Below are 23469 nucleotides of genomic sequence, written 5' to 3'. Positions count from 1 at the left end.
TTAGCCAAGATACCAGAAAGAGAATTGTGGACTTGCACTTGTCTGGCACATCCTTGGGTACAATTTCAAGATAGCTGAAGGTGCCTCGTTCATCTGTACAAACAATTATACACAAGAACAAACAAGATGGGAATGTCCAGCCATCATACCGCTCAGAAAGGAGACGGGTTCTGTGTCCCAGAGATGAACGTGCTTTGGTCCGACATGTACATATCAACCCAAGGACCAAAGCAAAAGACCTTGTGAAGATGATGGCGGATGCTGGTAAGATTGTGTCAATATTCACAGTGAAACGAGTACTATATCAACATGGGCTGAAAGGCCACTCTGCCAGGAAGATGCCATTACTCCAAAAGAAACATAAAAAAGCCAGATTAATGTTTGCAAATGCACACAGGAAAAAGGACCTTAATTTTTGGAGACGTCCTGTGGTCTGATGAAACTAAAATTCAACTTTTTGGGCATAATGACTATTGTTACATTGGGAGGAAAAAGGGAGAAGCTTGGAAGCCTAAGAACACTATCCCAACTGTGAAACATAGGGGGGCAGCATCATGTTGTGGGGTTTTGCTGAAGGAGGGACTGGTACACTTCACAAAATAGATGGCATCATTAGCAAAGAAGATTATGTGGAAATACTGAAGCAACATCTCAAGACATAAGTCAGGAAGTTAAAGCTTGGGCGGAAATGGGTCTTCCAAATGGACAATAACCCGAAGCATATTGCCAAAATGGTAACAAAGTGGCTTAAGGATAACAAAGTCAATGTTTTGGAGTGGCCATCACAAAGCCCTGATCTCCATCCTATTGAAAATTTATGGGCAAAGCTGAAAAGGCAGGTGGCATCAAGGCGACCTACAAACCTGGATTAGTTACACCAGTTTTGTTAGGAGGAATGGGCCCAAATTCCGACCAACTATTGTGAGAAGCTTGTGGAAGGAGATCCCAAACGATTGACCCATGTCATTCAGTTTAAGGTCTATGGTACCAAATACTAATGAAATGTATGTAAACTTTTGACTTTGCAGTAAGTAATAAAAATGCCTTAAAAACATTCTCTCTCATTATTCTGGCATTTGGCAAATATAAAAAATGATGGTAATTCTAATTGACCTAAAAAGGGAAAGATTTATTATGATTTCATGTCAGATATTGAGAAAAACATGTAGATGTGTCTTTTTATATAGTGTATGTAAACTTCTGATTTCAATTGTATATATTGTATCATGTGCCCCCAAAAATCTGCACTTTATTCCTCGTTGGTTTTGAGTTAGTTACTCAAATCTATACCCCTGATGTCAATACAATGAAGTTTTTTATTCTAATGCCCCAGTCCCACTATCAGTATTCAGTCAGTATTTTTTCTCAGGAATGGGGGATAAATGCAGAATTGGTGACTCGTTTCTATTATACCTTTTCTCTGATTGTTCCTCACCTGCTTTTGGCTCCCACTCCTGAGAAAAAATACTGACCGAATACTGACCAAATACTGATAGTGGGACCGTGGCCTAAGATCACTAGTGTTTCTAGTTAGGTAAAGATGAGGTTGCTTTATTATTTAACTTTTGTTGCAGGGGACATTGGCTTCATCTGGAATGGGCGTTACGGTAAGTAGGGTTTAATTTAGAACAATAAAAGGTCTCTGTGTTTATTTCAAATAAAATATTTTATTCATGGTGTTGTAGTTATTTCACATATCACTTTCACCACGGTGTTATTAATGGGGGCGTCTTATAGACGCCTCTCCATTACTAACCGGGCTTGATGTCAGCTGACCTTATAAGCTGACATCAACCCCAACCCTATAACCCCACTGCCACCACTACAGGGCAGTGGGAAGAGCCAGAATTGATGCATCCTATTGATGCGCCACTTCTGGGGCGGCTGAGGGCTGCTGTCTCTAGCCTCGGAGGGGGCCAATATTCATGGCCCCTTCCTAGGCCAAATATAGTCCCCAACTGTCTGCATAGCCTTTGCTAGCTGTTAAATAGGGGGACCCAACGTCAATTTTTTTGGGGGGTCCCCCATTTTAATAGCCTGTAAAGGCTAAGTATTCAGCTGGGGGGCTGATATTAGTAGCCTGGGAAGCTCCGTGGGTATTACACTTTTCCCTGGCTTCAAAAATCTGCCCCAGCCGTCTGCTTAACCTCTGCTAGACTATAAAATTACGGGGGACCCCACACCAATTTTTTTTTAATAAATCCTTTAATTTAACAATAAATGACAAGTACAGTAACCAACACAGTCACTGTACTAATTATATACATGACTGACACCTTTCTATCTATTCTATGTGTATAGCTATTCTTTCTATTCTAAATTGTTGGGCACCGATGTATTGTAACTGTATGCGGCTGATTAATTGCCAGCTTTTAAAGAGACGGGTGCGTGAAAATTGGATGCCACTCGCATGGTCCGAGTGCTGTGCGTGCGTTTTTTTTCACGCACTCATTGACTTGCATTGGCGAGTCTCGTCTGAGATACGCGGCAAATCGCAGCATGCTGTGAATCAGCCCGATTTCAGCTCAGAAAAAAAATTGCAGATGAGATGTCATTCATTCATTAACATTGGTCCGAGTGCAATTCAATTTTTTATTGCTCTTTCCCAACTAAAGCAGAGAAGGAAAGCGCACGGTGGATCTGGGCTGTGATGTGCGGTGAAACCCCGACCACAGCCCATCACTCAAGGAGGAGTGCGTCACTTGCTCACGCCTGACTGCAGCCGGAACTTGACGTGACATCAGCGGATACCGGAGCCGGCTGCAGCCGGGGTCACGTGATGGCTGGTGAGCGGCTAGCAATAGCGCCGCTCACAGGCAATAAAGAACAAGCAAGGTATTTACAAAAAAAACTTGTTGGCACAATTTAAATCCATGGGGGCATTGTTAATAGTAGTGGACAACCTCTTTAAGGATTGGAGGGAGGTCGAAATGTATCTTTTGGTAGATAGTGATTGGGCGAAAAGAGTTGCTAACCGCAGATGTAGGAAGGCTGCTGTCTTTAGGGTGGGGGATTTTGTGTGGTTGTTCTCAAAAAATCTGCGCTTAAAGATCACATATAGAAAGTTTGCACCTAAAATTGTAGGTCCTTATAAAATTATTACAATTTTAAATTCTGTGACAGTTAAGTTGCAACTTCCTATTGCCTGGAAAACCAATAATTCTTTCGATTCTTCTCTTTTAAAAAAATTTGAGGGGACCTCAAGACATAATTGAGGTGGATTTGGAAGGGTATTGGGAGTATGAAGTAAGGCGAATTCTTGGTTCCAGGTGGGTCAGGTCTGCATTATCTCGTCAAGTGGAAAGATTATGGTCCTTAAGATTATTCCTAAGTTAATTTGGGGTGTTATAGATAAATATACAGTTATATGAAAAAGTTTGGGCACCCCTATTAATCTTAAGCTTAATGTTTTATAAAAATTGGTGTTTTTGCAACAGCTATTTCAGTTTGATATATGTAATAACTGTTGGACACAGTAATGTTTCTGCCTTGAAATGAGGTTTATTGTACTAACAGAAAATGTGCAATCTGCATTCAAACAAATTTGACAGGTGCATAAGTATGGGCACCCTTATTTTCTTGTTTTAAATACTCCTACCTACTTTTTACTGACGTACTAAAGCACTTTTTTTGGTTTTGTAACCTCATTTAGCTTTGAACTTCATAGCCAGGTGTATGCAATCATGAGAAAAGCTACTTAAAGTGGCCACTTGCAAGTTGTTCTCATGTTTGAATCTCCTCTGAAGAGTGGCATCATGGGCTCCTCAAAACAACTGTCAACAACTATGTTGTCATCATTTTTTTTTTCTTTACTTTTGAAAAAACCCCAACCCTAGCCCCAACCCTAACCCTAGCCCATCCTAACCCTAGAGTTTATTTTTTTACACCATTCCTCGTGCGGTATAAGTGATTAGACGACTTTATTCTTCGGGTCGGTGCGATTACAGCAATATCAGATTCATAGCGGGTTTTTATGACTGACAGCTGTCACACACTAAAAGACACTTTTTTTGCAAAGACTAGTGTTGGCATCACCATATTTTGAGAGCTATAATTTTTCCATATTTTGGCCGACAGTCATGTGATGGCTTTTTTTTTGCGGGACTAGTTGACGTTTTTATTGGTACCATTTTCGGGCACATGACATTTTTTGATCGCTTTCTATTCTGATTTTTGGGAGGCAGAATAAAAAAAAACAACAATTCAGGAATTGTTTTTTTGCTTTTTTTTTATGCCGTTCTGCATGTGGTAAAATTGATAATGCAGCGTTATTCTTCGGGTCAGTGCATTTACAGCGGTATCGCATTTATATAGTTTTTTATGTTTTGGCGCTTTTACACAAAAACGATTTTATAGAAAAAATTATTTGTTTGCATCGCTTTATTCTGAGAGCTATAACTTTTTTATTTTTCGGCTGATGGAGCTGTATTGTGGCTTGTTTTTTGCGGGACAAGATGACGTTTTTAGCGGTACCATTTTTATTTACATTCGTCTTTTTGATCGCGTGTTATTCCATTTTTTGTTTGGCGGTATGATGATAAAGCATTGTTTTTTTGCTTCGGTTTTTTTTTTTTTACCGTGTTCACTAAAGGGGTTAACTAGTGGGACAGTTTTATAGGTCAGGTCGTTCCGGACGCGGCGATACCAAATATGTGTACTTTTATTGGTTTTTTTTTTTTTTCATAATAAATAAATATTATGGGTTCAATATATTTTTAGGGGATTATTTTTTTTATATTTTTACAATTTTTTTTATTTTTTACTTTTCTACCTTTTTTTTTTACTTTTACACATTGTCCCACTATGGGACTTTCACTTTTTGCAGCCTGATCGGCTGCATGGCATAGAGAGCAGCAGCTCCCTTTGTCATGCAGCCTGTCAGCGCTGCACACAGGGGAGACATTACTTTGGTCGCGCACTGCGCATGACCAAAGTAACGTCCTGCCTCCTGGTGACCCGGATGTTGTCATGACGACATCGGGTTGTCATGGCAACATCCGGAAGTCGCCACAGACATCGCTGGACGCCGGCAGGAGAGGTGAGTGTAACGATCACCTCCCCCCTTGCCACCAGCATTGCGGGGGTTAATGTGCCGGGAGCGGTGCAGGACCACTCCCAGCACCGGGAGTCAGCTGTGATAATCAGCTGACACCCGGCGGCGAATGCCCCGCACCGCTTGTGTGCGGGCGGGATCGCTTCGCGCGTGATAATACGTAGCTGGCCCAATAGGCCCAGGGCACAGCTACGTACTATTACTGACATGGTCGGAAAGGGGTTAAGAATTGCAGACAATACAAAATGCCCTCCTCCTGTTCGTACCACATTGTACCAATAACCTCATAATGATCAAACATCCACATACTATGTGGAACATGGAATTATGGAAAATCCCTAATGATTATTGACTAACATATTAATCTGATAAATTGAACTTGCTAATGATCTTTATTTCTTTTAGGGAAATTACAGAATAACAAAAGATAAGTGACTATTCTGATTGACCTTTGAACCTTAAGTGCAAGACGGACTTAATTGATTTAATTGAGAGTCAGCTTGACTTAATTGTTTACATATTAAAATGACTCATTAGCGACAGATGTCAGCCATAATTATGAGATAAGGCAATGAGGTAATGTGTGGAAAGGTCCCTGATTTTTCCTATAAAAAGCCTATTTGAGACACTGCTCAGTGTTCATTTGTGATTTCTCCGACCGTATAGATCCTATATACAATTTGGCGGCAGACAACTAAGACGAGAACACACACATTTTGTGTGCCCCTAACGGGGATCTTCATGCGATCAGATAGACAGATTATTGGGTGGGGCTGGGGAAAACCCAGCAGTCATGGTACACATTGGTACCAATGACAAAGTTAGAGGGAGGTGAAAGGTCTTTAAAAATGATTACAGGGAATTAGGAGAGAAGCTGAAGTACAGGTGGTGTTTTCAGAAATACTGCTGATTCCACTACGTCACTAGAAAGTCAGCGGGAACTTAAGGAGATAATTGTCAGGAAGAAAGGGTTTAGGTTCATGGAGAACTGGGCTGACTTCTCTGTCGGCTACAGGCTGCACCTCAATGGGGAGAATGCAGATGTGCTGGGGAAAAAAATGGTCAGATGGATGGAGGAGCTTTCAAACTAGAATCTGGGGGAGAGAGGTTAGCCGTGCAAATAAGGAGGTAGAATAGACAGAGAGTGAGACATTCAAGGAAAGTAAGGAGGAAAGTAACAGTAATAAATGTGCTAATAGTATTAAATGTCTGCAGGCAAATGAAAGAAGTCTTGAAAACAAAATGAATGAATCAGAGACTCTTAGGTCAGCCACAGATTACAGAAACCTGGTTGGATGAAAGCCATGACTTGGGAGTCAAACATAGAGGGTTACACTACATTCAAACGGATAGGAAAGAAAAATAGGTAGACGGGTGTGTATTTTCGTTAAAACCAACTTAAAACCTCAAGCTCAATGACGACATGGGGGGCAGCTTCGACAATGTACAGCACACATGCCCAACTCTTGGTGATTATATTTGACCCACGACACCAGAACCACCACACCTATGTGGGGCTATTATTGTGAATGGAGGACTTTGTGGGGCCCATTATTCTGTATGGAGGACTATGTGGGGCCCATTATACTGTATACTGGTTGGTCCACAACTTTATCCAAGTTTTTCATTTCGGCCCTCTGCATGTTTTGACCTTTACATCTCTGATGTAAAATCAGTATGGGTAATGTACATGGAATGGCAATAATGGAAAGCTGCTAACTGGACTTTGCTAGAAGCCTCCTAATATAGCTGAACACGTAGAGGATGATATGCTGCAACAAATTAAAAAAGCAACAAAAACAAGTCATGGTCAAAAGTGTTGGCTCCCTTGAAATTGTCCCAGAAATGAAGTAATTCTCCCAGAAAATTATTGCAATTACATGTTTTATTATACACGTTTATTTCCTTAGCGTGTATTGAAACAGCACAAGAAAACAGAGAAAAAAAAGGCAAATTGAACATAATTTCACACAAAACCACATAAAATAGGTCGGACAAAATTATTGACACCTTGCCAAAATTGTGGGTAAACAACTTTGTTTCAAGCATGTGAAGCTTGTTCAAACGCAATTGTGGCAAGTAACAGGTGTGGGCAATATGAAAATCACAACTAAAACCAGATAAAAAAGGGAGAAGTTGATTCAATCTTTTCATTGTGTGCATATGTGTGCCACACTAAGCATGGAGAAAACAGAAAAAGAAGAAGAGAAGTGTCTGAGGACTTGAGAACCAAAATTGTTGAAAAATATCAATAATTTCAAGGTTATAAGTCCATCTTTTGAGATCCGGATGTTCCTCTGTCCAACTTGCGCAACATAATCAATAAATTTACAACACATACAGTCAAATATGGTGGCGCTTCAAAGATGTTTTTGGGTTGTTTTGCTGCCTTTGGTCAGGTACCTTGATCATGTGCAAGGCATCATGAAATCTGAAGATTAGCAAAGAATTTTGGGGCACAATGTAGTGCCTAGTGTCAGAAAGCTGGGTTTGCGTGCTAGGTCATGGGTCTTCCAGCATGACAATGACCCCAAACATACAGAACTTCAAGAAGCACCCAGAAAATGGATGTAAACAAAGTCCTGGACAGTTCTGACCAGCAATGAATCCGGATCTAAATCCCATTGAACACCTGTGTAGAGATCTTAAAATTGCTGTTTGGAGAAAAATATAAAAATCTGAAAGTCCTCAGTGGTTGATACCATCTTTTCAGTTAGCCATTAGTCAGTAAGCTTTTGAGACTACTCTGGTCTCTTCATCAGACAAAGTATAACACAAAATCTGAAGAGTCACATATTTATACACAACAGGGCACAGGAATAATGCAATAGATAAGATAAGAGACTTGAAGCAGAACTATCAGCATGGGAGAGGGAGAAGCAGTTTGTAGAAATGTTTGGCCAGAAGTAGATCTATTCTTTTTTCTTTTATTGTGTGGCGATGAGAATTCATCCTTGTTTTAAATTTTTGCCCTGTCTCCTCTACATACAGACCCCCAGTTGGACATTTGGTATATATAATTAAGTAACTACATTAGTTGTGATGCAGCTGAAAGTACCTGGAATCTTGTAATCCTGATGTGAGTTGGGAATCTTTATCTTGTCCATGGTCATTATAAATGGACGGGTTTTACATATACAGTTGGCGAGAATGAATTTTATAAGTTTCACCACAAAGGTGAAACTATCCTCCCGGTCAGTTTGCTTTCCCTCCCAGTACCTTTTCATTCTAACAATGTTAGGTTTCTGGGAGATTATACTTGTTCCTTTTATTTTTGGTTAGCTTGCCTTCTTTGCCCTATATGAATGTGTTTTTGTTTCGCACTCAGGGTTTTCGTATTTTACTTCATACTTTCCTTTTCCCTTGTTGATAGTGTGTTTCTGCCTCCCCTCTGGTTCCTCAGGAGGTGTGAGAAATTCCTCAATGGCTTATTAGTTAGTTAGGTGTGTGGTGGCGTTTTTAGTTGTGCAGCTAGGGCCTTTCTTGTCTCTACAGAGACTAGTTGGGTGTAGTTGCGGCATTCTCCCCTGTGTGGATTCTCCGATGGTTATCAAGATGCGCTTTCTGGTTAAAACATTTCCCACATTCTCGACATGAAAAAGGCTTCTCCCCTGTGTGAGTTTTGTGATGTTTGGTAAGAGTTGATTTCTCTGTAAAACATTTCCCACATTCTGAACAGGAAAATGGCTTTTCTCCTGTGTGAGTTTTGTGATGTTTGGTAGGAGTTGATTTCTCTGTAAAACATTTCCCACATTCTGAACAGGAAAATGGCTTTTCTCCTGTGTGAGTTCTCTGATGGTTGATAAGAGTAGATTTCTCTGTAAAATATTTCCCACATTCTGAACATTAAAAAGGCTTCTTCCCTGTGTGAGTTCTTTGATGTTTATAAAGATATGATTTGTGTCCAAAACATTTTCCACAATCTGAGCATGAAAAAGGTTTCTCCTCTGTGTGGGTTCTCTGGTGCTTAAGAAAACTAGATTTCTGGTTAAAACATTTCCCACATTCTGAACATGGAAAAGGCTTCTCCCCTGTGTGAGTTCTCTGATGGTTGATAAGAGTTGATTTCTCGGAAAAAGATTTCCCACATTCTGAACAGGAAAATGGCTTCTCTCCTGTGTGAGTTCTCTGATGGCTGATAAGAGTTGATTTCTCTGTAAAATATTTCCCACATTCTGAACAGGAAAATGGCTTCTCCTCTGTGTGGTTTCTCTGGTGCTTAACAAAACTAGATTTCTGGTTAAAACATTTTCCACATTCTGAACATGGAAAAGGCTTCTCCCCTGTGTGAGTTCTCTGATGTATATTAAGATTTGATTTCCTTGTAAAACATTTTCCACATTCTGAACATGAAAATGGCTTCTCCCCTGTGTGAGTTCTCTGATGGTTGATAAGAGTTGATTTCTCTATAAAACATTTCCCACATTCTGAACAGGAAAATGGCTTCTCTCCTGTGTGAGTTCTCTGATGGCTGATAAGAGTTGATTTCTCTGTAAAACATTTCCCACATTCTGAACAGGAAAATGGCTTCTCTCCTGTGTGAGTTCTCTGATGGTTGATAAGAGTTGATTTCTTTGTAAAATATTTCCCACATTCTGAACAGGAAAATGGCTTCTTCTCTGTGTGGTTTCTCTGGTGCTTAAGAAAACTAGATTTCTGGTTAAAACATTTTCCACATTCTGAACATGGAAAAGGCTTCTCCCCTGTGTGCTTTCTCTGATGTATAATAAGATTTGATTTCTGGTTAAAACATTTTCCACATTCTGAACAAGAAAAAGGCTTCTCCCCTGTGTGAGTTCTCTGATGTATATTAAGATATGATTTCTGTACAAAACATTTCCCACACTTGGAACAAGAAAATCTATTCTTTGCTGTGTGAATTTTTTGAGGTTTAAGAAAAGACTTTTTGGGAGGAAAACTATTTCTATATTCTGAACGTGAAAATGTCTTCTTTGCATTAGAAGCAGTTTGTTTTTTAGTGCTTATTTTGTGACTTTGATTTCCCTTAGTAATCGGTAATGAATCAGAAGACAGGACCTGTTTCAAAGGATCAGATGACAGATCTTTGCTGTGAAGGGATGATGGTATATCTGGAGTAATGGCATTCACTTCAATTGTATCCTGTGGGATCTCAAGATCATCTGATTTGAAAATTGAAGGTGTCAGGTGTCCCTCTGATCTCCTGGTACAGTCATCTGCCAAGAATAAAACCAATTATTATTTTTTAATAAAAATCCTTGAATTTTATATTTGAACATTTCTACTTAAACTGTCCATAAAAAGGCAAGTTATATAAAAAAAAATTCACTTATTCACCAGGACAATGACTGTCTAATAGAAAACCTCATAGCATGAACCAGTAGAGCGTGGTGTCCAACTGTTTTTCATTCTGTCTCCCAAATATGGAATAAAAAGCCAACAATGTTATGTAAGTGATAATAATACCAATAAAAACTTCTATTCGTCTCACAAAAAACAAGCCACCACTCAGGTCCATCATCTGTCAATGGAATAACAGAGGTTTCCACATTATTAGTGTCTCAAAGGCTCTTGAAAAGCAACATGGCTTCCATAAACCAATCCAGCAATAGCTGCACTCCCAAAGTCAGATCTCCCCCTCGCTTCTGAGCTTTGCAGTATTTGACATTACCATAGTGAGAAGAACCCTGTTAATTTACGTTGTGTGTCTCCTGGAGAACAATCTGGGCACTATGTGTTGGGTAATAAAATAGTATATTTGCACTTTTCACTCTCCAACATCCACTGCGTGATAATTTCTGGAAAGTGACTGTGGAGTCAAAATAGTCACTTCTCCTATAGATTAATTCACTGAGGGTTATAATTTCCAAAATGGAGTCACTTTATGGGGATTTCTACTGCTCTGGTTTTCTGCCATTTTGTCATATTAGGGCTTCTGCAAAAGGTGTGTGTTACGGGTCCGGGTGGTGGAACCTCTGTGCCACGGTGCAAGGAGGGACCCAGAGGGGCGTAACTAAGTATCAATTCGAACCGACCCCGGTCGGACGGCGGCTAACGACTCCGTGACCAGGGAAGATCCGGGCAGAGGGACCAGGTGCTACTCTGGGGACGACCTTGTAAGAGAGCAGGTGGCTCCCACGGGTCAGATGGCTGGAACTGACCGGTATGACGGATGGACACAGCAAGCAGGCAGAAGTCTCTGGTTAACTGACAGGTGGTCACGGTATGTGACAGCAGAGCAAGTAGTAGTCTCTAGGTTTACCAGGCAGGTGGTCACAGCAAGTGACGGCAGAGCCTCCAGGTAGGCTAGCAGGAAAAAGGCGGGTGCTCCCAGGTGAGCGGGCTGACAGACACAGCAGGTAACAGGCAGGTAACAGGTGAGCGCTCCAGGTGAGCAGGCTGGCAGGCTCGGCAGGTAACGGGCAGATAACAGGCTGGCAGGCAGGACGAGGAGTCAGGCTAGCAGCGGGACCTGAGGGCTGAAGCAGAGATAAGAAACTGTGCAACAACTTTTGCTCGGGCACCTCCATCTTGGAGGAGGTACCTTAACTATTGGAGGTCCTCCGGTTATTGGCCGGGGACTCTTTAGGACGGCGCGCGCGGCCCCTTTAAGAGAGGGGAAGCGCGCGCACCCTAAGCACAGTGCCCAGGAGAGAACGCGCGCAGGCCGCAGCCGGAAGAGGAGCGCAGGAGGATGCCGTGCGGGGAGAGGGGAGGTGAGAGGGACGGCGTTTCTGCCTGGCAGGAGGCAGAGACACTGATGCTACAGTATCCCCCCCCCCTTTATGCCCTCTATTTTTTAGGCTGGCAAGAAATTTTTCAAGGAGAAGCGGGGCGTGGATGTTCTCCCTGGGTTCCCAAGTGCTCTCCTCTGGGTCAAACCCCTTCCAATCCACCAGAAAAAAGGTTCACCCTCTTACCCTCTTGGTGGCCAGAATATTCTCTACCTCAAAAACGTCCTCAGCAGCAAACGGAGCAGGAGGAGTACCTGAATCATTGGAGAAAGAGTTAAAGACAGCAGGTTTGAGGAGAGATACGTGGAAGGAGTTGGGAATGCGTAGGGTGGGTGGAAGCTTCAACTTGTAGGCCACTGTATTGATCTGTTTAAGGACCTGAAATGGACCGATGAACCGAGGGCCCAGCTTGTAGGAGGGTATTTTGAGCCGCACATGTTTGGAAGAGAGCCAAACCTTGTCTCCCGGACGGAATTGAGGCGGATCCAGACGTCTTTTGTCAGCAAATCTCTTTATCCGCTCAGAAGACTGAAGAAGTGCGCACCTAGTATTCTCCCAAATAGTGGAAAAGTCACTGACCAGGGACTCCGCAGCAGGGTTGTCCACAGAAGCGGAGACGGGAAACGGAATCCGGGGTTGTTGGCCATAGACGATAAAGAACGGGGACTTGGAAGTGGATTCGCTCTCATGATTGTTATAAAAGAATTTGGCCCATGGCAGGAGGTCCACCCAATCAGAATGGTGGGCATTGACAAAGTGCCGGAGGTAGCTGGTAAGGATCTGGTTGATCCGCTCTACTTGACCATTGGACTGAGGGTGGTAAGCGGAGGAGAAATCCAGGTTGACATCCAGCAGCTTACAGGTAGCTCTCCAGAAGCGTGAGGTGAACTGAACCCCTCGATCCGACACGATGTGGAGGGTTAGGCCATGGAGACAAAAGATATGGTGAAGGAAGTCTTTAGCTAGCTCAGATGCAGACGGGAGACCAGGCAGAGGAATGAAGTGGGCCATTTTAGAAAAGCGGTCCGCGACCACCCAAATGACTGTACAACCGGCAGAAACAAGGAGATCGGTAATAAAGTCTATAGCGATATGTTGCCACGGGGCAGCAGGTACGGGAAGAGGCAGGAGATGACCGGCTGGTAAATGTCTGGGAACTTTGTTGCAGGCACAAGATGAACAGGCTGAGACGAAGTCTACCACATCCTTACGCAGGGTAGGCCACCAGTAATGCCTTGTAATGAACTGGAAGGTCTTCTTTTGGCCAGCATGGCCAGCTAGTTTAGAAGAATGGCCCCAGCGAAGAACCTTCTCACGGTCTGGAACCGCTACAAATGTTTACTGGGTGGAAGACGAGTTACATCCAAGGGGGCCACATTTATCACCTTGGAGGGATCGATGATGTGCATAGGCTCCTCCTCTTGATCGGAGGACAGGAAGGATTGGGACAAGGCATCGGCTTTGACATTCTTGTCCGCCGGGCGGAAATGCAGGATGAAGTCGAAGCGGGCAAAAAACAAAGACCACCGGGCCTGACGCGGATTGAGTCTTTGGGCATGCCAGATTTTTGTGATCCGTATAGATGATCACCGGGTATAGAGCCCCCTCAAGCAGGTAACGCCACTCCTCCAGCGCCAATTTGACGGCTAGCAATTCTCGGTCTCCTATGGAGTAGTTGCGCTCAGATGAGAAGATTTTGGAGAAGAAGCCGCAGATTACCATTCTCCTGGAATAAGATTTTTGGGTGAGCACCGCCCCGGCTCCGGAAGAGGAAGCACCAACCTTCAGGTAGAATTGTTTATTACAGTCCGGACGGTGCAGTACAGGGGCAGAGGAGAAGGCTTGCTTTAAGGAAAGGAAGGCCTCTTCGGCTTCGGGCGACCATATCTTGGGATTTGCTCCCTTACGGGTGAGCGCAGATATGGGGGCCGTCCGGGACGAGAAGTGGGGAATGAAGAGACAATAGTAGTTGGCGAAGCCCAAGAATCGCTGAATCGCCTTCAACCCCTCCAGACGGGGCCACTTTAGGACAGCAGAGAGTTTCTCGGGATCCATTCGCAAGCCTGTCTGGGAGATAACATAGCCTAGGAATGGAAGAGAGGTCTGTTCGAAGAGGCACTTCTCATATTTAGCATAGAGGTGGTTCTGCCTGAGCCTAAGCAGGACCTGACGAACATCCCTCCGGTGTGTGGGAAGATCCGGAGAGAAGACCAAGATGTCATCCAGGTATACCACCATGCAGGAGTAAAGAAGATCACGGAAGATGTCGTTGACCAGTTCTTGGAAGACGACGGGAGCATTGCAGAGACCGAAGGGCATCACACGGTACTCATAGTGACCGTCCCGGGTATTGAATGCCGTCTTCCATTTGTCTCCTTGCCGGAATACGGACCAGGTTATATGCTCCACGTAGATCCAGCTTGGAAAAGATCCTGGCGCCTTTAAGGCGATCAAACAACTCGGAGATGAGTGGCAGGGGGTATTTATTCTTTACCGCGATCTGATTGAGTCCTCTATAGTCAATACAGGGGCGTAGCGAGCCATCCTTTTTTTTGACAAAGAAGAATCTGGCTCCAGCCGGGGAGGTAGACTTCCGGATGAATCCCCTAGCCAGATTCTCTTCAATGTACTCAGACATGGCCCGGGTTTCGGCCGCAGACAACGGGTAAATACGGCCACAGGGTGGAGTGGCGCCAGGTACCAGGTCGATCGGGCAATCATATGGCCTATGAGGTGGCAAAGTCTCTGCTTCCTTTTTACCGAAGACGTCAGCATAGGGCCAAAAAGGAGCCAGAAGACCGGGTAAATTAGCTGGGGTAGGTGGTGGACGAACCGGAACCAGGCAGGTCTTGTGGCAGTCCGGCCCCCACCGGAGTACTTCACCGGATTGCCAGTTCAACACGGGTTCATGTGTCTGGAGCCAAGGCAGGCCTAGCAATAGGGAGTGAGAGAGTCTGGGTAGCACATGGAAGGAGATTTCCTCAGAGTGCAGCATTCCCACCTGCAGGGTTATGGGTTCCGTGACGAGCAAGATGGTCACCGGAAGGAGTCATCCATCCACGGAGGCGACTGACAATGGTTCAGCCAGAGACTTGGTGGGAATACGGTATTTCTCAACCAGGGACTGGGAAATGAGGTTTCCAGCAGCTCGAGAATCCAGGTGGGTGAGTTCAAAGTGACGGTTCCCTCCCCAGGAGATAGAGACAGGCAAACTCAGGGATGGAGAGGGCTTACTTTTGTCTAGGGCGACCTCTCCGAGCGGTCCTAGACACTGGAGTTTCCCGGCCTCTCCAGGCAGGAACGGATCAGGTGCTCCTTATTGCCACAATAGAAACAGCTCCCCTCGGCTCGGCGTGACTCTTGGCGAGATTTGACCATCTTGGTCTGGTCGATCTGCATGGGCTCGGGTGAGTGCGCCCGGGGTGTGACCGAAGAGGAGACAGGTCTCTGGAAAGTAGGAGCAAGGCGGGGAAACCCTCTCTCACGGGTGGTCTCCTTGGTGCGTTCTTGAAACCCGATGTCAATCCGGGTAGCCAGCGACAACAGGTCATCCAGGGTGGTAGGAATGTCCCGACCGGCGAGCTCGTCTTTAATCCGACCGGAAAGGCCCTCCCAGAAGACGGACACCAGGGCCTCGTTATCCCAGGCAAGCTCAGAAGCGAGGGTGCGGAACCGTATGGCATATTGGCCCACGGTGAGACTCCCTTGGCGGAGACGTAGCAGAGAGGAGGCTGATGAGGTCTTACGTCCCGGTTCATCGAAGACTTTCCGGAAAGCAGTGAGGAAAGACGATAGGTCGGACACCAGGGGATCCCCTCTCTCCCACAGGGGATTTAGCCAAGCCAGTGCCTCCCCAGTGAGATGGGACATGATGAATGCCACTTTGGCCCGGTCGGAGATAAACTGATGTGCCAAGAGTTCAACGTGCAGGGTACACTGGTTTATGAAACCTCGAGCCAAGGCAGGGTCTCCACCAAAACGAGGCGGTGCAGAAAGCCGGGGACCGGGGCCGGATACCATGGTATTGGTGGGCAGTGGAGCTGCCGGGGTGCGAGTCGTGCAACTAGAGGCGGGTCCTGGTGGAGCAGTCAGTGTGTCCAGGCGGGAGTTGACATTCCGCAGGTGGTTCAGGATGGATTCCTGTTTGGATCTCTGACGGGAGACTTTGTGGTATAGGTCAGAGAGCGAGGGAGCTTGGGTGCCACCGGGTTCCATGGCCCGAGCAAACTGTTACGGGTCCGGGTGGTGGAACCTCTGTGCCGCGGTGCAAGGAGGGACCCAGAGGGGCGTAACTAAGTATCAACCCGAACCGACCCTGGTCGGACGGCGGCTAACGACTCCGTGACCAGGGAGGATCCGGGCAGAGGGACCAGGTGCTACTCTGGGGACGACCTTGTAAGAGAGCAAGTGGCTCCCACGGGTCAGATGGCTGGAACTGACCGGTATGACGGATGGACACAGCAAGCAGGCAGAAGTCTCTGGTTAACTGACAGGTGGTCACGGTATGTGACAGCAGAGCAAGTAGTAGTCTCTAGGTTTACCAGGCAGGTGGTCACAGCAAATGACGGCAGAGCCTCCAGGTAGGGTAGCAGGAAACAGGCGGGTGCTCTCAGGTGAGTGGGCAGACAGACAAGGCAGGTAACAGGCAGGTAACAGGTGGGCGCTCCCAGGTGAGCGGGCTGACGGACACAGCAGGTAACAGGCGGGTGCTCCCAGGTGAGCGGGCTGACAGACACAGCAGGTAACAGGCAGGTAACAGGTGAGAGCTCCAGGTGAGCAGGCTGGCAGGCTCGGCAGGTAACGGGCAGATAACAGGCTGGCAGGCAGGAGGAGGAGTCAGGCTAGCAGCGGGAACTGAGGGCTGAAGCAGAGATAAGAAACTGTGCAACAACTTTTGCTCGGACACCTCCATTTTGGAGGAGGTGCCTTAAATACGGGAGGTCCTCCGGTTATTGGCCGGGGACTCCTTAGGACGGCGCGCGGGGCCCCTTTAAGAGAGGGGGAGCGCGCGCGCCCTAAGCACAGTGCCCGGGAGAGAACGTGCGCCGGCCGCAGCAGGAAGAGGAGCGCAGGAGGACGCCGCGCGGGGAGCGGGGAGGTGAGAGGGACGGCGTCTCTGCCAGTCAGGAGGCAGAGACGCCGATGCTACAGTGTGTCCTATCTCGTCTGGGGCATGTCCTTCTCCTCCTGCTTCGACTTGTGTGACGTCTGCTTTTGACACCAGGCGCCGCCTTATTCATTCAGCAGGCAGCGCTGGTGATGGAAGAGACGTCAGAACCAGAAGCTCTGGAAGGCACAGGCTCTGCGCAGCCACTAAGATTAGGGTTGCTGGGACCTGTAGTACCATCCAGTCTGGCAGTATGGGTGTGTGTGCTGTCCAGCTGAAGTAATCTGCTCCCTGCTTCAGCCATTTGGAGAGCACCACACCCTACTAAAGCTGGAAGCATATTTTCGGAAGCTGCCAGATACAGCCTTGTTCTCCTCTGGTTCAGTCCTCTGTGCTCAGCTCCCGGCTTGTGTATTTGTCTCCTGTTGTGATCCCGGCCCGTTTACTGACTACTCTTGTGTCTTCTGATTTTGTATTTTCTCTGCCCTCCTGGTTCTGACCCGGCTACCTGACTATTCTTCTTCCCATCTCACACCACATAACAGCAGGTAACACTGTGGCTCAAGCCTAGGGGTCTCTGTGTAAGTCCAGATCTATGTAGAGGGGTTAAAGGGTGATGAGCAAAGTAATTTGTGAAATCGGTAAACGGAGTAGATAAGACAAGTCTGTTTGTGGTAGCCATCTTTTGAGCTGCCAGGTGACCATGAACAGTGTCCCCAATACATTGTGTCTGAAAACTATTCCAGCAAAATCTGCATTCCTAATAGCTAAATGTCGCTCCTTCCCTTCTTAACCTGCCATGTGCCCAGACAGTAGTGTACAACCGTATATAGGGTATTGTCAGACTTAGGAGAAGTTGGAAAATAATTTGTAAGGTCCATTTGTTTTCTAATATCTTTTGTGAAGAATTTCAAAGTTATCACCACATAAAGTGACACATGTTAGATTAGAAGAATGGGTCTGATTAGGAACACAAAACTGTCTGCGGGAAGGAGTAGAGAAAGTATTAGCACCCCCATTTCAGGAGAGATTGTGCAGTAATCTGAATTCCTTAGGATTGAAAACATAATGAAATTTATGACGCGGAGTGAATACATGATACCAGGGCTCGAGCCAACACATCTCCTGCAGGCGGGAATAAATGTATATTACAGCCATCAGCCACGCACAGCTTAGAGATATATCATGGCACAGGTGTAATGTTATTTATGTACGTTATCGCAATCCTATTTGAAGTTAGTTGGTTTTAAAATAAATTGAACAGTCAGGATAAAGGGGAGGTCTGTTGTTATTGGACAGAAATTCACACTTGGCCTCACTGCACATTTAATGTTGTAGATCATAAATGTGAAGTTTGGTCATAAAGACTGGACCTGGTCTTGTAGGGACCATATGAGCACATTCAGCAGCACAGAAGGGAGATTCATCCAATAAGATATCAGGGTTCTAGGAAGCCAACAACATCATTACTCTCCGCTTTCCCTAAGAGGTCCATCACAATATTTTTCTTCATGTGATTTTCTAATTTGTCAGCAAAATCTACGTTCGCTGTCATTTAGCTTTGTAGTTTACAGATCTGGGCAGGTAACGGTCAGCATCATCTAATCCCAGGGGGTAAGTTCTATAGAAAAGGGCTTTCACAATTTGCCAAAGTAATTTAAACATTTTCAGATGGAGGAGAATGTTGTGGTCTAGAGGCAAAATGGTGCTCACACGATTGTGATACGGCCGGACTACACCACTGATAAAGGAGCCACAGCCGGTGACTGAGAAGAATCTGTGACTTCTCTACATTTAGTGGTTACTACTCACCTGGGTAGTCATATGTAGGAATCTCCTCTTTACACCGCTCATCACCCCTTACATATGTCTCTGTAGTATTAATATGGGTCAGATCTTCAACCTGAAACAAATATTATAAAAGTCACAGACAGATGGAGAAGTCCCATCTATGATCAGCTCTAATCCAGCCATCTCCACCGTTCTCATAACACAAGTATAAAACATAATAATGGTGGATAAAACAAGACTGAATACAAAACCTTTACAGCCGTCTACACATCATAGGGGAGATCTCATGACACCTTCTCTCCATCTACCTGATGATCCTGAGGAACATTGGGATCTTCTTGTTTACAGTCCTGTGGAAGAAGAGGACATGGACATCTCTCTGGTGTTGTCCTCTTACTGGATAGATCTGGAGGAAACATATACAGGGACTGAATTCATTCTTTACATACAGATAATTATAGTCCGTGTGTATTTAGTCCTGTCTATTACCTGGTGATGTGTGGGGCTGGTGAACCTCCATCATGAAGTCCCTGTACAGATCTTTGTGTCCTTCTAAATACTCCCACTCCTCCATGGAGAAATAGACGGCGACATCCTGACACCTTATAGGAACCTGACACATACAATGATACCGTCATCCCCCGATCCCTTCATAGTGTTACGGTTTAATGTCCCAGCATTCCCAGCAGTGTCACCTCTCCAGTCAGCAGCTCAATCATCTTGTAGGCGAGTTCTAGGATCTTCTGGTCATTGATGTCCTCATGTATCAGGGGGTGAGGTGGAGGCCCCGTGATTAATCTCTGGTTATGGAGATACACATTCATAAATCTCACTACAGACATTTCCAGAGTCCTCACCTCTCCAGTTCTGTCCATCTGTTATTCCCATAGATAAGAATGATGTAATGTGACGTCATCAGAATCTCTCACCTCTCCAGTAATACGGAAGAGGATCTCTAGGGTGAGGTGTAATATCCTCTCCGCCATCTTGTCTCTGTCCATATCCATCTTTGATGGGTAAATCAGGAAAATTCTCTTCTATAGAAGATCTTCACTGAGGGATCTGATATTGTAGAGACCTGAATGAGAAGAAGATAAGTTGATGGAACATCAGAAATAACCTGTGTAATAATACATCTATTGGAGATAATGAGGGGAAACATATGAGGAGATTTATTATTTTACAGTATTTAGTTTTCTTCTTTACATCTAGTAATAAAACCTATATATTTTAGGCCACAGACAACGAGCAGTTTCTTCCTCGGAGTCTGCAGCTGAATACGTTTCTCATAGACTCATCTTCCATAACGCTAATTCTCACCTAATTCTCTGACACTGGAATTGACATTGAGAATAACCTCGGCACTCAATGGTTCTTATAGAAAATTTTTTTTTAATGCAGTCCAAAAGCAAAAGTAAACGTTTCGGTCGATCTGACCTTAATCAAGAACTATTGGAAATAGGACAAAGAACAAAACAATAAATAAAAGAATAATAATAAATAATAAAATAAAAAAGCATATACAAATGGATCATAGCGCAATAACATGATAATATCTCTTGTTTAACCTGAACAATAAACATGCTGTCAAACAGTGTATAATATTTCGTCAAACCCCATTAATGCGGATACAACATCATAGTATAGAGCAAGTATATATACAAATTGAAGAGAGGTGACACCTACTAGACTGCTGGATGGTGTTCAAAGGTAGGAATTCAAAAGTCTGGAAATATGGTGACACTGGTTGCTTGGGTCTGCAGAAAGGAGCAGAGAGTGGCAGACTCAGAGTTAACCGCTGAGAGGGACTGTGGAGGCAGAGATACACAGAATAGAGCTGGACGTAGCATACCTGTGACCCCTAGTTCCTGGTTATAAAGTGGTGCTGCACGTAGTGGTTTAGAGGAACGCGGTGTCCACCGCTAGTTCCTGGTACTGTGCGCGTTGTCAGGGGCAGGATGGTATCTAAAGGCGGGGGGGCGGGAATAGTGAGGGTGGCTGACCAATCCCGCAGTGCTGTGTAGTGTGAACTCCGGAAGTGCACGTGTGACGTCACCGGAAGGGACGCGCTGCTCCCAAGAAGCTGTGCGTTCCACAGGCCGGTGTAAATGCATTGCAGTGAGCCGGAAGTTTGAGTGCAAAGGAGAGAGAACGTGCGTTCCACCAGTATAGAGCATAAGACCCCATGGGCATGAGCCAGAGCCTTTGTTGGAGTGGAGAAGGATCCAGGAGAGGGGACAAGAGGAATAATCTGCAACAAAGGAGACAATATTTGAGTAGGATATGGAGATCAAAGCATGTATATTATTGACCTATTCAAATTGAAGACCACATTTCCAAACATAAAATACATTTCAACATAGGGTCACATAAGATCCCTGGGTGACAAGTTTCTCTATACCAATTGTTCAATGAGAACCAAATTCCAAACATAAAAAAACCTTATATAAACGCCAGTAGGTCATAGTCCCTATTAAGGCCTTTCGGCTCTAAGGACTGTAATTCATGAATCCAGAAGGCTTCTCTACGTTTGAGAAGGCTCACTTGGTCGCCCCCCTCTGACGTGGTGTCAAAACTTGTTCCAATACCTGGTACTTGAATTGAGAAATACTATGTCCTGCCGTGATAAAGTGTTGGGGAATGGGTAACATTAGGTTTTTGCACAGAATTGTGGACTTCTGCTTTGAAATCCTATCCCTTATGGGCTGTGTTATCTCCCCCACATAGATTCGGCCGCATGGTCATTTAATAAGATATACCACATATGAACTGTCACATGTAAAGTACCCTTTGATGTTGTACATCTTGCCAGTTTGTGGGTGATGAACAATGCTACCCTGTGGACATTGTTGCATTGACGACATTGGAATGTGCCCATTTGGGATTCTGCAAGAACGGTTGTGCGGGACCTTGGTACGCTACGCCCAAATCGGCACGTACCAGAGAGTCTTTAATATTGGTTGCTCTCTTAAAACACGGTAGGAAGGGTTGATGGAACGCAGGGATCGTGGGATAGCCGGTTTGTAAGATGCTCCTGTGTTTCCTAATGGTTTTATGCAAGATGAGGCTAAGGGGTCGAACGTATGAACGAAGGGGATTCTGTCCTTAGTGTTTGGAAGATCAGTTCTGGAATTACACGCCTAGGGATGCAAGAAGCTAGGTGGATAGCCTCATTCAGTGAATTTGGTCGACATTTCTTGTAACCTCTGACTGCAGATAGTTTCACTGGACACTATCCGTTTGACCCTCTGAAATTGTGATGTAGGTATAGATTTCTTCATCAACCTTGGATGATTGCTAGAAAAGTGTAATAGGCCATTGCAATCGGTCGGCTTGGAATGGAGGTCAGTTGTTAGGTGGCCCTGTGTATCCTTGATCACCATGGTATCAAGGAAACTAACCCGGCTTGAATCATATGTCATGGTAAAGCTCAAATCTGTCCATGCGGAGTTCAGTGTGGAGAAAAAACTCTAAGGATTCCAAGGGACCCCCCCATATGCAAAAGATGTCTTCTATTAAACGTTTCCAGAGAATGCAATGTTCTTGAAAAAGTGGATTAGAGTAGACCACCTGACTCTTGAAGGCTGCCATGTAGCTCCTTGGGCAGTTCCTTTGAGCTCAGGATTCTCATTTGGTCTGACATGCACTGTGAGCTGTGAGGTCTTATATAGACAGGTGTGTGCCTTTCCAAATCAAGTCCTATCAGTTTAATTAAACACAGTTGAACTCCAATGAAGAAGTAGAACCATCTCAAGGAGGATCACAAGGAAATGGACAGTATGTGACTTAAATATGAGTGTCTGAGCAAAGGGTCTGAATACTTATGACCATGTGATATTTCAGTTTTTCTTTTTTAATAAATTTGCAAAAATTTCTACATTTCTGTTTTTTTCAGTCAAGATGGGGTGCAGAGTGGACTTTAATGAGAAAAAAATGAACTTTTTAGAATTTACCAAATGGCTGCAATGAACAAAGAGTGAAAAAATTTAAAGGGGTCTGAATACTTTCCATACCCACTGTATAAACAGGAACTAGGGGTCACAGTTATGCTACGTCCAGCTCTGTTCGGTCTATCTCTGCCTCCACAGTCCCTCTCAGCTGATAACTCTGAGTCTGCCATTCTCTGCTCTTTTCTGCAGACCCAAGTAACCAGTGTCACCATATCTCCACACTTTTGAATTCCTACCTTTGAATATCATCCAGCAGTCTAGTAGGTGTCACCTCTCTTCAATTTGTATATATACTTGCTCTATACTATGATGTTGTATCCGCATTAATGGGGTTTGATGAAGTATTATACACTGTTTGACAGCATGTTTATTGCTCAGGTTAAACAAGAGATATTATCATGTTATTTCGCTATGATCCATTTGTATATGCTTTCTTATTTTATTATTTATTATTATTTTTTCATTTATTGTTTTGTTCTTTGTGCTATTTCCAACAGTTACTGATGAAGGTCAAATCGACCAAAACGTTTACTTTTGTTTTTGGACTGCATTAAAACAAAAAAAAAATTCTATAAGAACCATTGAGTGTTTAGGTTATTCTCAGTTACAGTATGGATTTGGACCCAACTCGAGCACCTCTGTCCGGTAGTGCAGCGGTTATTTTCTTATCCTGCTGCGCCTGTATGCTTGCACATCGCAGTGATATGTCATCACTGACCTTTTTATATAATGCGGATGAGACATCTACCATTCTCGCAAAAACCAGCATACCAAGTGACTTCCTAAGGGTCCCACCTAAGGAAACCAGAGGCCGGGACGTGGAAAGGCAACACCGACATCTGATCAACATAGAGC

General features: G+C 44.6%; 1 protein-coding gene across 1 annotated transcript in view; it reads right to left on the bottom strand.

Annotated features, from left to right (window-relative positions):
* Window positions 1-6920: 6920 nt before the first annotated feature.
* The window catches only part of LOC141192447 (uncharacterized), a 35993-nt gene continuing 19444 nt past the window's right edge, over window positions 6921-23469 (bottom strand). The window contains exons 2-7 of the mRNA XM_073661979.1: window positions 19594-19742; window positions 19360-19464; window positions 19154-19277; window positions 18973-19070; window positions 18686-18776; window positions 6921-10248 (exon numbers count right to left, since the gene is read on the bottom strand). Of these exons, the coding sequence (XP_073518080.1) occupies window positions 8900-10248; window positions 18686-18776; window positions 18973-19070; window positions 19154-19277; window positions 19360-19464; window positions 19594-19671 (1845 nt within the window). The 5' untranslated portion in view covers window positions 19672-19742 and the 3' untranslated portion in view covers window positions 6921-8899. The remainder of the gene's footprint in view (window positions 10249-18685; window positions 18777-18972; window positions 19071-19153; window positions 19278-19359; window positions 19465-19593; window positions 19743-23469) is intronic.

The sequence above is a fragment of the Phyllobates terribilis genome, unplaced genomic scaffold (genome assembly GCF_046119375.1).
Source record: "Phyllobates terribilis strain yellow unplaced genomic scaffold, ASM4611937v1 Scaffold_61__1_contigs__length_8056638, whole genome shotgun sequence".
NCBI lineage: Eukaryota > Metazoa > Chordata > Amphibia > Anura > Dendrobatidae > Phyllobates > Phyllobates terribilis.
The sequence above is the reverse complement of the archived record's forward strand: the minus strand, read 5'-3'. Positions and strand labels throughout refer to the sequence as shown.